At 37.6% G+C, this 15,984-nt stretch overlaps 1 protein-coding gene across 1 annotated transcript; it reads left to right on the top strand.

Moving 5' to 3' along the window:
* Positions 1 to 2,464: 2,464 nt before the first annotated feature.
* On the top strand, positions 2,465 to 5,039 carry LOC121369874. The gene is made up of 2 exons (XM_041494951.1): positions 2,465 to 2,497; positions 3,983 to 5,039. The coding sequence occupies exons 1-2, from the start codon at positions 2,465 to 2,467 to the stop codon at positions 4,733 to 4,735; spliced, it is 786 nt and encodes a 261-aa protein (XP_041350885.1). The 3' UTR covers positions 4,736 to 5,039.
* The last annotated feature ends 10,945 nt before the right edge of the window (positions 5,040 to 15,984 follow it).

Raw genomic sequence — 15,984 nt, 5'->3', positions numbered from 1 at the left:
GTTTGGGTAGGAAAAACAAAATGCATCTCAACTTTGCAACCAATCAACATACTCTCACAAATTACCACTCAAAATATTCATATTAAACCCATCTACAAACCGATTAATGATGTGTACAATTTGGATTAATAATTAACAAGGGTCAAACGGTCATGTTATTATGGTGATTTTAAAAATGTGATACCTTCTCATTAATGGTACTACTACTTCATGTAGGAGGGACATATGTCATCTTAACTTTGTAGAATGCGAATAACAGACACCCTCTAATTAAATTGGTCATTGTTATACAAAAATTGTTAATGTGTCTTCATAACAAACGACACAGAGTCATATTTACAAATTATTGAGGTAAAAAGCTGCAATGTCTATTGTGAGACTTGCCATGTTTTTGCTTTGATATCATTCTGTTCTCGATAACTTTTAAGAAGACAAAGGGCATTTGGCATTCAATTTATTTATAACGCTAACTTGGTAGGCAACCCGCATCACTCAAACCAGGTATCCTACCAAGCTAACACCATGATCCACCAAACAATGTGGACAAACATGCACCCACTCCAGGGATGGGTAAGTACTTTTGATAAAGCGGCCAGTGCTGCGTTCTTTGGTTTCTAAAATCTGCGGTCAATTGGTTACGTATGTTTGCAAGTGTCTTTTAGAAGTGCACCAAACTGTGTATTTGTTTCTGTGAAAAGTAAACTGTTCAACAAAAACTTCTTTCATGAACAGAATAATACCAAAGCAAAACGATAAACATTGCACCTGTTTTCCTTTAATAATTCGTCTGTATATTTCATTCCTTTTAATTAAGCAAAATCCATCTAGTGCATTAATGACACCAAAGCACTAAGTCAGACAAGAAAATCTAAGATGTCTTGGGTGCTGAGATATTGGTTCTAATCAATCTGATTTCAACATTAAAAAACAGGGGGGAAAGTGCAGTAATAAACTCTGGATTGTGTACCAGAATAAATAGATTTTATGGCTATACTATCACGTTTGTTTTCCAAAACGAAAGTTCAGCATTAAAATTTTATATTGAAATTAGTTTCCGGCATACTTCGTAATTCACCCGAATCATTTCGTATACCCTTGGCATAATTCCGAATGTTTTCAAATTCTTTTAAAATCACTGGTATGATTCTGCAAGAAAGGTTTTGTTTGGTCGAATGAAAGGTCAACTGGACATGAACTCCAACGGGGTGCTGTTAGATCCACAGGTAATAGGTAATAACCAGTGGGGATAATTTTAATCAGATTGGGTTCTTCGACAGTGTGTACAACCTGTTGATTTTCAAATTGTTTGTTCATAGGTTTTCTTTTCTATGGGCTTAAAAAGAAAATCAACATTAAAAACTCTCTCGAAGACGTAACGAAGTGTATGATTATTCAGCTTCAAAAAGTGAAACATTTTTTATTATTTTGTTTACATATCTTTACCCTATCTAGCCTCTCCCCGTCCATCTCTTTACATTGCCTCTCCCATTCCTCTATCCAGTTAGCTATATCATCTCTCTTCCTACCTACCTCTCCTTCTATTCATCTTTCTCTAGCTATATCTCCCCTCTCTCTTTCATTCTCTCTCTCTCTCTCTCTCTCTCTCTCTCTCTCTCTCTCTCTCTCTCTCTCTCTCTCTCTCTCTCTCTCTCTCTCTCTCTCTCTCTCCCCCCCCTCTGCCTCACTTAAGAAAACCCAAAAGAAACAAACTCTATGACTTCATTTCATGTACATACAACTCTTCCTCCTCCTCCCCCCCCCCCCCCCCCCGAAAAACAACAACAACAAACAACAACAAAAATAAAACAAAAATAAAAATAATAAAACAAAAATGAAACAAATCAAACAAACAATAAAATAAGGTGCACAATCCTTCTAAATTTACTTAAATAACTACTGTTCAATGTCTTTAGATTTTTGGTGACAGAAAGAGAAAAATGTATATAAACATAAATTTTTAAAATATATATAAATAGAAATTTCGTAAAAGCAGTGTGATTATGCAAACTGACCATGCGTGTATGTATGTCACACGGGTAAGGAATGAAGAAAGAGTCACCTAGATTCTCCCGACAAGAAAATTATTTACCAAACGCCATTATTGAGGTATTATCAATCAACACAAAACGGATACAAACCCTAGCAGCGTATATCATTGTTCGCCACCCGAGATACAAAACGCAAGCGAAGAGCAATGCACTCTTTGTGGAATTTCGCTTTCATTTCCTCCGTAGACGGCTTTACGTGACGAACAAAATGCCTATCTACCATTTGGTTCCATTTAAGTGTCCATTTACACACTTAGTTGTGGTATAATAAGTAGATTCGTGTTCTGAATGCGCTTTGAATCAATGTCTTTGTTGGGTGATATATGTATACATTAGTACTTATGTATATATGTAGCTATTTCTAGATGATGTCGAATCGCACGTTATTTGGACTTGTTTTTTAATGTCAAAACAACATGGAGACGATGCAGCTGTCACCCAAGAATAAGGTAATATATTTGTTTGAAAGTATACAATTTTACTTTATTAAATAATCGATATTACATTTGTATATATTTATAGCCGACTATATACTTAGCTAGTTGTTAAATATGCCAGAATTGATATATAGTGTTTATCAGACGGTCCAGTGAGACTTCAAAGTGCGCTACTCTACCTGTCAGTTTTATGTTTTATATAATAGTCAAGTTGTAATATGAATACATCTTAAAATATATGGAATAAAACATCCACTTTACCTTTCTTCGCGAATATATTAAATATTTTTGTATTTATTTAAGCATTTAGGAAAGACCATCGACTTTTTGGAATTTAGAATTAGTATTTAGAATTGATCATTTAGTTTTAGGGGGGGGGGGGGGGGTGGTGGTGTTTCACCAGAGGCTCGCATAATACCATTTTTATTCCTAATATATGATATTGACGATACCGAAAAACACTCTGGTAATAACCTTTGTCTGTCTGTCTGTCTGCCAATCTCTCTCTCTCTCTCTCTCTCTCTCTCTCTCTCTCTCTCTCTCTCTCTCTCTCTCTCTCTCTCTCTCTCTCTCTCTCTCTATATATATATATATATATATATATATATATATATTATATATATATATATCTTATTACCAGAGTGTTTTTCGGTATCGTCAATATCATATATTAGGAATAAAAAATGTATTATGCGAGCCTCTGGCGAGCTTAATACATTATTTTTATTCCTAATATATATAAGTGACGATACTGACACACGGGAGGGTAATAATCTGTTTATCATATAATGTCAAACATAAGACAACGTGGGTTTTTTTAAACTGTACACGCAACTTTAATTTTAGTCCGCCATTACTAGATATTCAAATTACGTAACAATATGTGGCGCGGTGACATTTTGAATGAAAATGAAATTAAATTCGAATTACGTAATTTTAGATGTCCTTACATCAAAATGAACTAGTGCATAACGTTTTTTTAAATTTCTGAACGCTGGACAGCTTTCAGTGTAAAATTGCTATTGAAATGTTTCTATTTGATGACTATGAATAAATCAATGAATGAATGAATGTTTAACGACACCCCAAACACGAAACATACATCGGCTATTGGGCGTCAAACTATGGTAAAGGCAAAACATCAATATAAAAATTCAATAGTTTTGATGACTATGAATGCATACGTCAATTATGGACCTAGTACGTTTGCTTAAATGTCAATAAACCTAGTGCCTTGTCCTCGATTAATTTACATCTAATTTGCAAAGTTATCAAATTCTTAAAGTATGTGATCTTAAAAATATCACATATTTTGATTGCACTGAAAATGTAAGATATTTATTTATTTATTTAAGCATTTAGGACAGCATTTAGGACAAACTACTTTCATCTCTTCTCATAATATGCCATTTTTCGAATTAAATTTCAATGGTATGGGTCGAGACCCAGATATTTAAAAACAAAAATAATCATAAAACAATATCCTGGATTTTGCAGGTAGAGTTCCAGTATGTAAAAAATAGCACTCTTCCAGAGATTCACATGGACAGATCAAAGTTCAGGACGCTGGGCAGAACACCCAAATCGTCTGCTGCGTTCACCCACAAACGAACAGAGAATGATTTCCACGTGATGAGGAGCATCATCGAGATGAGCGAAATACGAAAAGCCAACGCCAAGAAGGCTCAGCAGATTGACGAGTTCAAGGCTCAGGACATCGTGTCGAAATACCGAGACCGCGGCTCGTGTGTGGACACGTCAGACACAGTGGCAGTACATCCACGCCCGTCCCGCCACCGCTCCAAGTCACTGCTGAAGAACAGACGACCAGAACGCTTCACACTCTCTCACGTGAAGAAGATGTCCATCGCAGACTTCAAGCTGTCCCAGCAGATGTACATGTTCACTCCAACTTGTTCGCGAAAAGACAACCCGGATGATCTGTTGAACAACCGGAACTCCATGCACTGCGACCTCTTTGGTCCTGGACTGTGTCCTGACTGCCAGAGACTTGAAGCCAGAGACGACTTTACCAGGACTCAGAACGAGTTGTTTCCCTTCCTGGATGCACACCCGAGATCGCTGGTGGCGGAATCGAAAATTCGAAGTCTGTTCAATCCAAGGATCGTGAAGAGCTCGATGCAGATTACTGGCAGAAAGGATGTCGGTTGGAACATTCTCAGAAACGTCTGCACGGAATATGAAATCTGTAACAGAGTGAAAAATCACAGTCGTGTTATGTGCCGCTAAATTAATATCTAACGTACATCATCAAATAGTTAATGAAAATATTGTTATATATATCCCATGCTAATACGTTTAACGACACCCTCTGGAAACTGGAATTTTTGTTTAATGACATCCTCAAAGCAAATTGTTATATTAGTGGGCGATATTGTTAGACTTGTATTAAATATGATATATGTTTGTATCTTTATTATGGCATTTGTATCAATGCCTGTAACTAAAAATGGCATTTGCGAGGCCATCAATGCCTATTAAATGTATCATAAATTTGTTACTCGCTAGAGTTGTATTAGCACTTGTAACGCTCAGAAAGATGTACACACCTCCAGAGCTTCCCCCTGGAACCGCTACTGGTATAAATCACGAAGCACAAGGGCCGGTTGACCGCTATATTATGTGCATTTTCTTAGGCCGGTGATAGACTACAGGGTAGGAGGTGCACAGCATAGTGACAACTACATATAGTTCAAAAGCATTGACCATGGCCATACCCGGTATCGTCAATATCATATATTAGGAATAAAAATTGTATTATGCGAGCCTCTGGTAATAACCTCTCTCTCTCTCTCTCTCTCTCTCTCTCTCTCTCTCTCTCTCTCTCTCTCTCTCTCTCTCTCTCTCTCTCTCTATCTCTCTCTTTATATATATATATATATATATATATATATATATATATATACAAATTAATTCTATTGGACTGTCACACAATGCTATACTGATGTTTATACAGTTATCCTACTGATGTCAACGCTGAATAATCATCTAAATTTTCCTTTACTTTTCTTGAAAACAAAAAAGATGAAAAACACCAAACAAAACATGAATTCACGATATGGCATAAAGATTCACGATATGGCATAAACTACTGACGGTTAGCGTCATCGATATTTAACATATTCAATCCGGACAATAAGTTCTGGGAGACTTGGGCTACAGTGGCGTAGCGAAGGGGGCGGCACGGGGGCAATGCACCCCACCCACCCCCCAATCAGACTTTTTTTTATTGTATTAAATTTTATAAAATCATACATAAATACATACATACACTAATATGGGTTGCCCCCCCCACCACCACCACCACCACCCCACACACACACCACCACCACCACCACCACCATCAACACCAATATAAAACCCTGGCTATGCCAGTGTTGAGCTATTGGCAGTATCTACGGCAATGGACCTGCGTTTAGCTACAACCAATAAGAGCCAACATTCAATAGATTTCATCATTCGGTTTAACGTAATGCACAAACACAAGACTAGCGAGCGTTTCCTCCTCTTCCTGGCCAACTCGGCCCTTGCCGTAACAAGTCTCCTACAAATTGACAAACCTAAAATTCCGAAGGACCCATCTGAGTTAGCAGTCCCGACTAAGTCTCTCTCCAGGTTCCTCTACTCCAATTTATAAAGTTACTTTAATAGTGAATGCGACGTTTTCCTGTGTGAAGCCCTATTTACCCCAGAAGTAACTGTAACCAACTGGACAAGTAACCCTTAGGATATAAATTTCGTAATGTAAACGCATTAACGCCTGGGATTAAACATGCCCCTTGGTGGACACACCCCCCCCCCCCCCACGTCATGAAGTGGTACAAATCATATTACCCCGTGGTAAAAATGTCCCCGAATGGAAATATGTCATGTAAATTCTGTATATGCAAATTCTTACTAGTAACAAATGACAAACTTTTACAATAACACACTGTGTATTTATGTATCCCAGTAAAATGGCCAGTAGTATGACATTCTAATGGGTCCTGGTAATCACTTATTTGACAAATGCTGGCTCAAGTTGTAAAGAAAAGATACGTGTTCACCATTCTTAAAAGATCGGAGAAACACCAGATCATCCGAACCGAGATGACTTGGACTATTTTGATGTGCCACGTGTACTTTCAGGCAGATAAAGACATTTCTGCTTAACTAACATTAGTTCAACTTCTTCCTCATCCGTACCTTCCAACACTGTGGTATGTACATGATTTGTTTTAGTGCTTGACATATTTTCTGGGAAATCATTTACAATTATTATCAATATCATTGTTCTTTGACAGTTTCTTTGCTGAATGTAATCTATCCGACTCATTATTTAACACCACACACACACACACACACACACACACACACACACAAACACCCCCCCAAAACACCCCCCCCCCCCCAAAAAAAAAACCCCCCCCCCCCCAAAAAAAAAAAAAATCCACACCCAAAACAACCCCACACCAAACAAGCAGATGGTTTATTCATGGAAAGACGTTTGTAAGGGCTGGCGATCTTTCACTTCACTACACTGTTAATTACAGAACTTAATGACTACATCAGAACCAACATCTGCCAAGCATGGAATGTTGGTTTCCGGTAGCTTATGGGTCATAATCTTTGAAAGTTGAAAACCGTTTGAAAAAAGTACATGACCCATTCTCCCAGAATGTGTCCCTTTGCATAGTGGTACCTTTGTGAAAACAATGGTTTTGAAATATGTTTTATGGTCATGTCTTATCTCCGGGGTCAGGTGAATGTATTTTAAATTCATGCAGCGAGCTTTACATAGGGTTTTATTAGTTTTTATCAAGTGTTTTTCTGGAACTAGGACCGATAGTTGGTCAACACCATAACAGATGGTGGGTCATTGAAAATTCTTAAATAATTGGTGAATAATCAAAGACAATGAACCAAAATTCTACAAAACATTTTCTTTGAGTTACAAAGAAGGAAGGATATGGTTTATTTAACGGCGTACTCAACACATTTTATTTACGGTGATAGGGCGTTGGACATATGGTTAAGAACCACACAGATACTGAGGGAGGAAACCCGCTGTCGCCACTCCATGGGTTAATCTTTTCGATTAGCAGCAAGGGATCTTTTATATGCACCATCCGATAGACAGGATAGCACATACCACGGCCTTTGGTGTACCAGTCGTGGTGCACTGGCTGGAGCGAGAATTGAGTTACAAAGAATGCCGCCGATACGTAGTGTTCTCGCTGCTTCATTTAAGCGGGGCGGCCCGCATCGCTATTGCATTTTGCCGCTCTCCTTTCACGTTCTGCTACCCTCCAATATTTTCTGCGCCCCTCTTTATTTTCCCGCACCCTACTATATTTTACTGCACCTATCTCCGTTATTTTCAAATGCACTTTTTTCCACACAAAAAAAAAAAAAAAATCATTCTTCACACTGGACATCAAAGGAAACAAGCCGCCTTGTGTGTATGAAAAAGAAAATGACGAAAAACGTCAGTAGCTTACGACAGTAACCGTAACGTAATTTAACAGTATTTTTAACAGCCTCTATTTTGTCCCATACCTCTGTCGTTCCAAAGGGAGATATAACTTTATTTGGTCGAGACTGGCTGAAACAGATCACCTCTGACTTGTTGTCAATTAAAATGTTGCAACTCACAAAACTGTCAAATGACAAACACGGTGTGAAGTCAGATGTAAATAGATACAAGACGGTTTTTCAAAGTGACGGAGGTACTTTGAAAGGTATTCAAGCAATGCTGAACTTGAAAGCTGATTCACAATTAAAGTTCATGAAAGCAAGATCAGTTCCATATGCCATTAAACCAAAGATGGAGGCACAAATTGACAATTTGGTAAATGACGGTATACTAACAAAAGTCAACTACAGCGAATGGGCTACACCTGTCGTGCCTGTCATAAAACAGGACGGATTAGTCATATTGTGTGGTTAACCCAGTTTTAGAAGTGGATCAGTATCTTTTGCCACGCATTGAAGATATATTCGCATCACTAGCTGCAGGTGAACGCTTCCCAAAGTTTACGTCAGGCTTATTTGCAGATGGAAGTTAATAAAGAGTCACGTGACTTATTGACCATTAACATAGAGAAGGGGCTGTACCGCTTTAACCGTTTAGTGTACAGAATAGCATCAGCACCAGCAATATGGCAACGCGCTATGGACACGGTACTTCAAGGCTTGCAAGGAGTCAAATGTATCATTGACGATATGATCATTACGGGTGGTTCAGAGGAAGAGCATCTTCAAAACTTGAAAAATGTTTTGAAACGCTTAGAGGAATACAATTTGCGGATCAAGCTTAAAAAAATATGAATTTTTCAAAGGTAAGATAGCATTCTGTGGTCATGAAATTGACAAGGAAGAGTTACATAAAACTCAGGACAAAAATGAGGCAGTGGTAAAAGCACCCAAACCAGAGAATGCGTCTCAGTTGCGAACATTTCTAGGGTTGGTTAACTACTATAACCAATTTCTTGAAGATTTGTCAACAGTGCTTCACCCACTTCATGAACTTCTTCAACGAAATAGAAAATGGATATGTCCACAGTGTGAAGAGGCATTATGTAAAGTCAAAGATTTGATAGCTTCACCGAAAGTTATACATACTACAATCCAAGCTTGCCAATTCGTCTTGCATGTAATGCATCACCATTTGGATTAGGAGCAGTTCTATAGCATGTAATGGATGACGGCATGGAGAGGCCAATTGCTTATGCCTCTCGAACTTGAACGAAAGCAGAAAAGAACGATTCTCAAATTGACTGGGGTGTGAAAAGATTTCATATCTTCCTTTTTGGAAGTGAGTTCATTCTTCTAACTGATCACCAGCCTCTGGTATCCATATTTCACCCAAAGGAAAGGAATTCCAATGACTACAGCTGCACGGCTACAGAGATATGCATTATTTCTAGCAGGTCATGACTACCAGATTGAATATTAAAATATTAAAAAGTATCGGAATGCTGATTGTCTTTCACGTCTACCTGTTGACGACAGTGAAGAAGAGACTATCGATCAGAGTGTTGATCCTGTTGAGGTGCTACATATTTCACAATTTGAGACATCACCAGTTACTCATTCACTCATACAGCGTGCGACAAAAAAAGATCCAGTGTTATCAAAAGTTTACAACATGGTTATGACTGGATGGCCTGAGAAATCATCTGATCCAGATTTTGATCCATATTTCCACTGCAGAACCGAATTAACATTACATCAAGGATGTCTACTGTGGGGCATGGGAATCATTATACCAAACCGTCACGAAAGAAAATCCTGGATGAGCTTCATGAAGGACACATTGGTGTTGTTAAAATGAAAGCATTGGCACGAAGCTATGTATGGTGGCCAGGTATTGAGAAAAACATTGAAACATTGGCAAAAAGATGTAATGGTTGTCAAGAGGTCAAAAATGCACCGTCTAAAGCACCTATACACCCCTGGGAATGGCCTACAAAGCCATGGGAGAGAATTCATGTGAATTTCGCAGGGCCCTTTCTTGGGATCAATGTTCTTCATTATTGTAGATGCGCATTCGAAATAGCCAGAAGTAATTAAAATGAATCCAACCACTTCAGCAAAGACAGTGGAAGTTCTTCGTACCATTTTTGCTCGAAATTCACTGCCAGACCAGTTACTTTGTGATAATGGTCCACAGTTTACTTCAGAAAAATTTGCAAATTTCATTAAGTCCAATGGAGTTAAGCATATTACATCAACCCCGTATCACCCCAGTACTAATGGACTTGCCAAACGATTTGTTCAATCATTCAAGGTGGCTATGCGTTCTAAAAAAAACCAGATGGTGGTTCAGTGCAAAAGAAAGTAGCGAACTTTCTAATTGCATATCGCAATGCACCCCCAAACAACTACAAGTGAAACACCAGCAAAACTGTTTGTTGGTCATAATCTCCAAACTCGACTCGACTTGATAGGACCATATTTGCAGCAACTTGTAAAGTCGAAACAAAGGATTATGCAGGAATCTAGACCTGCACGAAGCCGAACATTCATGGAAGAACATAATGTTATCACCAGAGATTATCGCGGGACAGATAAGTGGATACCTGGAACAGTCGAAGTCGAACAGGACCAGTTTCATATAGAATGGAAGTTGCACCAGGAGTATTCTGGCGACGTCATGTAGATCAGGTTCGCCCCCCACCCCCACCCCCCCCCCCCAAATTCGGGCAAAACAGTGGGGAAAATTCGGGCAGTTTTTATCTGGGTAAAATTTCGGGCAAATCAACCCCTCCAGCCTCCCTAAATCAAAGAGTCCCCATACGCCCATGAGAGATACCCAATACTATGCACGTTAATGGCAAATCAATTAACTTTTAAATTGTAACTTAATAAACTTCAAATTGTTTAAATTGTAACTTAATGAACTTCAAATTGTTTAAAAACATTTGGATGAACAAAGATTAACTATAAACTTGTAACGTGCCAAAAATGGGCATAAATGCGAAAACTTGATATAAATGCTAATTAATAGTACTTTAATTAAAATCGAACATTTCGAAATAATGTTTTAAACATGCATTGTAATAAACATACATAGGCACAGTTATAAACTAAGTTTCAATGAAGTAGAACTAATAGTTTTTGAGAAATGGGGCTAAACATAAATTTAACGTTCGAGTTAAATGTAAATGTTGACACCCTTGCCGACGTCGCCGGAAACGTAATAGATGTATTTTGCTTTTTAACTATTTAAAGACAAAAACACATTTTTCTCATGGTTTATCTACTCTAAAACAATATATTTTGTTATTCTGCATCATTTGTGATACAACTTTCCATAAACAACTTTTTATAAAAACAAGTTTTAGAAAATTCTATGGTGCCCACGAAATAAGTTCTCTATATTAAATTTGCAATGGATTTCGCAGAGCAGATCACCATTTCATAACTCCTGAGATGATAAACTTCAAATAAAAAATGGTTTAAAAGGTATAGCAGAAGGGTTCACCTTAACCAAAAAGTTCAGCCCTGGCTCCCTGACCAGTGAAATCGAAGGACAATATTTGAGCTGTATCTTCATGGATCAACAAAAAAAGTTTCCAGTTCCTATAAAAATCATAAGTTAGATATAATGACACGTTCATCTAATTAAAACGGCAAATGTATTGATACAAAATGAATGTTTGTTTAACGATACCTTTGCACATTTTAAAATTATTCCATATCTATTTAAAGCTATTTCACATCTATCAAATGGTTATTTAAATATCTGATTAACTCTGCAACGACTGCATGTTACTGTGTTGACATACTTCGTTTTTTTATAATAAAAAATCTAAATATTTCAGATGTGATGAACATCTATTGATTCATATTTTTAATAGCCCATCAAAGAGCAAAACGGCATGAAAATATTTTATTTGTTTTAACATGGAACACTGAGAAATCTTCCAGTTGCCACGGAAGTAGAATGTTGAACACACACAATTGCATATTCACACAATTAAATAGCTACAAGATGAAATAGGTGTGCAAAGAAATATTTGTTTAGCAACACCTCAGTAGATTTTAAAGCTATTTTATTTTGAATATATGGCTATTATCAAAATCGTAATGGCATAAAGTTACGGTGTCGACAAAATTTAACAAAAAAACTAAACAAATGTCATCTCACTATTGTTGATTACTGTCACGGGGATTCTATAATTCCCGTAACCGAATAAAACACGATTATCAAAATGTCTCTCCTACTTGTATATCTATTAGATATCTCTGTAACAGGCTGTTAAACCCTAGTATGGCTCGTCTCTAGGTATGATCAGAGATACGATCTTATATAAAGTATATATTATTATAGCACGTTTAGCTCACTAGAAACACAACAAAACACAATACACTTTGGAATCTGTATTATCTACGCTGACAAATGTACAGCCGTAGTAGTTAATAACAGCAATAATAACAACCCAGAACTGATCACTTAATTAGTTAATCTCTAGGTGTCTAGTTACACAATATGCGAATCACTTCACCGTTACACCACACCCACACGTGTGATAATTGAGAAACGCTTCCAGGAGAAGTTAATTAATAAAGGAATTACAACACCATTCCTAACTGGTTAATTTTTAATTAACCCTTACTACTCGTTCAGTAACGTGTGATAATTTAGAAACGCTTCCAGGGGAACTTAATTAATAAAGGAATTACAGCTCTATTCCTAACGGGTTAATTTTTAATTACCCCTAACTACTCATTCAGTAACCTTGTAACACAGAATTAATACTGGTACCGATCACAATAAAGACAATAACCTACAGTGTACCTAGGTCGTCTAGGATGACTGGCTAAGCTTTATATTACCAAATACTCGTATAATGTTAGAACAAAAAGTCTACGATTTACTTCGTCAGATGACCGAAGACACTGTCTAAAGAATATTGGTATAATACAGTATTAAAATATTTAAAAGTCACATCAATCACATCAAGGTTATACACAGAGCAGAAATAATATATTTACCAGTCCAAAAGGACAACGTTCCCCCTGGACGCCTTCCAAATGTTTCTCCTCGATATCTCTAAAACACTAGCTATTTATTATAAATCAGGATTTTGCCTGGGGGTACAAGGCGGTACCTCACGTATCATCTCATATTCTACCTCTACTAGAGTCGGTATATTTCTCTCTGATCGTCAGTCTGGCTGTCGCCAACGTCGCCAAATCACGGTCGTCGAAACCGCACTCGCAGAGGTATTACGTAACTACTCGCCACATGACCTCCACAGCTGGACTAAGTGCATATTGGAATGTCCGATCGCGCGAAGTATTACGTAACAAGTTGCCCACCTGGGCTACGGGCAATAAACTGCACACGGCCCTCTAACACAATTAAAATCGCCACAGGCGAAACAAATTTAAGCGCATGTACCGTCACAATTACAAATGTTGAATTACCAAGCTATCTTCGAAGCTTCCATTTATGATATCTGAATGAATCTAAAGTATATATTTAAAGTTACATTCTCTGGTTACCATATTATAACATCATGTACAAATGTGAAATACAAGCTCAAATGCATTTTTAAAAAAGTCGTGTGTGTTCGCTATGAACGGATATCGTCAAACATATACGCTTGATTCGTCGCCTGTGCCGCCATAGCTCGGCAAAGCACAAACGACAGCCTGTTGTCAGTTTCAGTTAACACGTGCGTTTGCCGATTTCAAATTGTAGGGTTCGTCTCAAAATATTAAAAGAGAAATCTTGCGCTGTACAAAGAACGTTCGGTTGAGGATACGGTACTAGTCTTTAGTTAAAACCGGTTTGATCTTGACAACATATTATCGACAGTCGTACCTTCCTATTTCAGAATTGATATTTTATAAAGTGTTAGTAGAACTTTCAAAGTTTAGTTTGTATACTAGTAACACATTAATCATGTATACATTTTTAAAATAAAATATACTAAAGTAGACAATGAACGTTTTCACTTCTTAATTTTACGTGTTAAAATCGACAAATTCAAATAAATATTATTTCGTTTGGAAAGGGTAAAGTTATGTTTTTTTGTTTAACGACATGAATGTTAGAGCATATTGATTTAATAATCATCTGCTATTGGATGTCAAACATTTGGTAATTTTGACATATAATCTTAGAGAGGAATCGGGTGCATGTGCAGGGTGAGGGTATTAGAGGTTGAAACCCTTACCTGCCCAAGCAGGTGTGTGTGTGTGTGTGTGTGTGTGTGTGTGTGTGTGTCTGTGTGTGTGTGTGTGTGTTTAACGACATCAAAGATAAAGCATATTGATTTAATAATCATCCGACCCCATACAACCGTAAATAAAATGTGTTGAGTGCGTCGTTAAATAAAACATATCCTATCCTTCCATCTACCGTTGGATGTCTAACATTTGGTAATTCTGACATATAATCTTAGAGAGGAATCGGGTACATGTGCAGGGGGGGGGGGGGGGGGTATTGGAGGTCGAAACCCTTACTTGCCCAAGCTTATGTATTTTTGGGGGGAGCATGGCCCCATATAAACTTCGCTTAACACAGTCTATAACCCCAACCCCGCTGAATTCCCTGCACACACGCCTTGGAAACCCGCTACATTTTGTTTTAGCAAGGGATTGTTTATATGTACCATCCCATAGACAGGATATCACATACCATGGTCTTTTTGTATACCCGCCGATGGGGATCGATCCTAAACTGACCGCGCATTTCCAAAACCCCCACCTTTTTAGGTCTAAGTAATGAATAAAAATAACATATAGTCTTGAAAAATGTTACGTAAATCGAACACAGTACCCTCTTCCTCTACCCCTAGTAACACCCCCTTACATGTAACGCGTATGCCAACAGCTGGCCACTGTCAAAATTTCAAGGCAAATCCCCCACTCACCGACCCCTGGAAAGGCGTTGTACCATACCTCTATGGATATAAATGTTTTGGAGATATGATACGACCCCTCAAACAAGACAGTTAAATTTGTTCAAAAATTGCGAAATCTCACGTGATCTCTTGTTGGGGAATTCTATACTTGTGATAAGCTAATGAAAACTGAGATCGGTACGAGCCCGTCAAAAGTGTTCCACTTTCAAAATCATGGCTTTGTTTTTGACCTGGATAAGCCAGCGTAGTGAAACCAATGCTGAGTGCGGCGTCATATATGCACCAAAGGTAATTGGATTTTCTGTTCTATATGCTTAAATAATAAAAATATTCCAGGGAATGTAGTTTTAATTATGCCAAAATAAAACAGACAGAGAATAAACATACAGTGACCCATTCTTTTTTTCGCCTGATCATTTGTAGAAAGCAGAAATTGTTGGCACTTTTCGTTAATATCATTTGAAAAGATTGTGGTTTTCTCGATTTTAAAGGAATCGTGCAACACGTCTGGTTTAACGTTATATATCATAGGCTGCGTTTGCTGACCGGCATTACGGTGTTGACGGTGTTATTTGCAAAATACGTAACAGAAGGATAATCTTGTAAAATAAAACATAATTGTAATTTCAATTCCAGCCTGAGAAAACATATTTTCCCATCAAGTCTTTTATTAACCGACTGACTCATAAAATATTGAATTAAACAAGTTTTGGGTTATTTTGATTTAGGTTCAGTCTCATGGCCTTGATTTGTTGGCCAACATGAACATTTCCGGTTTTTCACCCTATTAAATGAAACATTTGATCATAATTTCAGATGCATTTGTGCTATAAAAATTTCTGAGAGTTTTTGATTAGTATTTAATTATCTAAGTAATGTTTATCTCAGGCTTTTTACTTTTATCAATTTTAGGGGTGGGTAACGCAATATGTCACATTTCGAGAGAATGGCTGATATGGCTATATTTACTCAACACAGTGAGGTGTGTAAACGTAAACAGTGGTTACGGCTGCAATAGCAGACAAAAGCGTCGCTTGTCCCCTAACCAATGACCCCGATTGCTTCCGTCTGTACGGTGTTTAGAGAATGACAAAGTCACACACTTTCTGCACTACA

Source organism: Gigantopelta aegis, chromosome 4, assembly GCF_016097555.1.
Source record: "Gigantopelta aegis isolate Gae_Host chromosome 4, Gae_host_genome, whole genome shotgun sequence".
NCBI lineage: Eukaryota > Metazoa > Mollusca > Gastropoda > Neomphalida > Peltospiridae > Gigantopelta > Gigantopelta aegis.
Note: the sequence above shows the minus strand (reverse complement) of the source record. Positions and strands in the feature narration are given on the sequence as shown.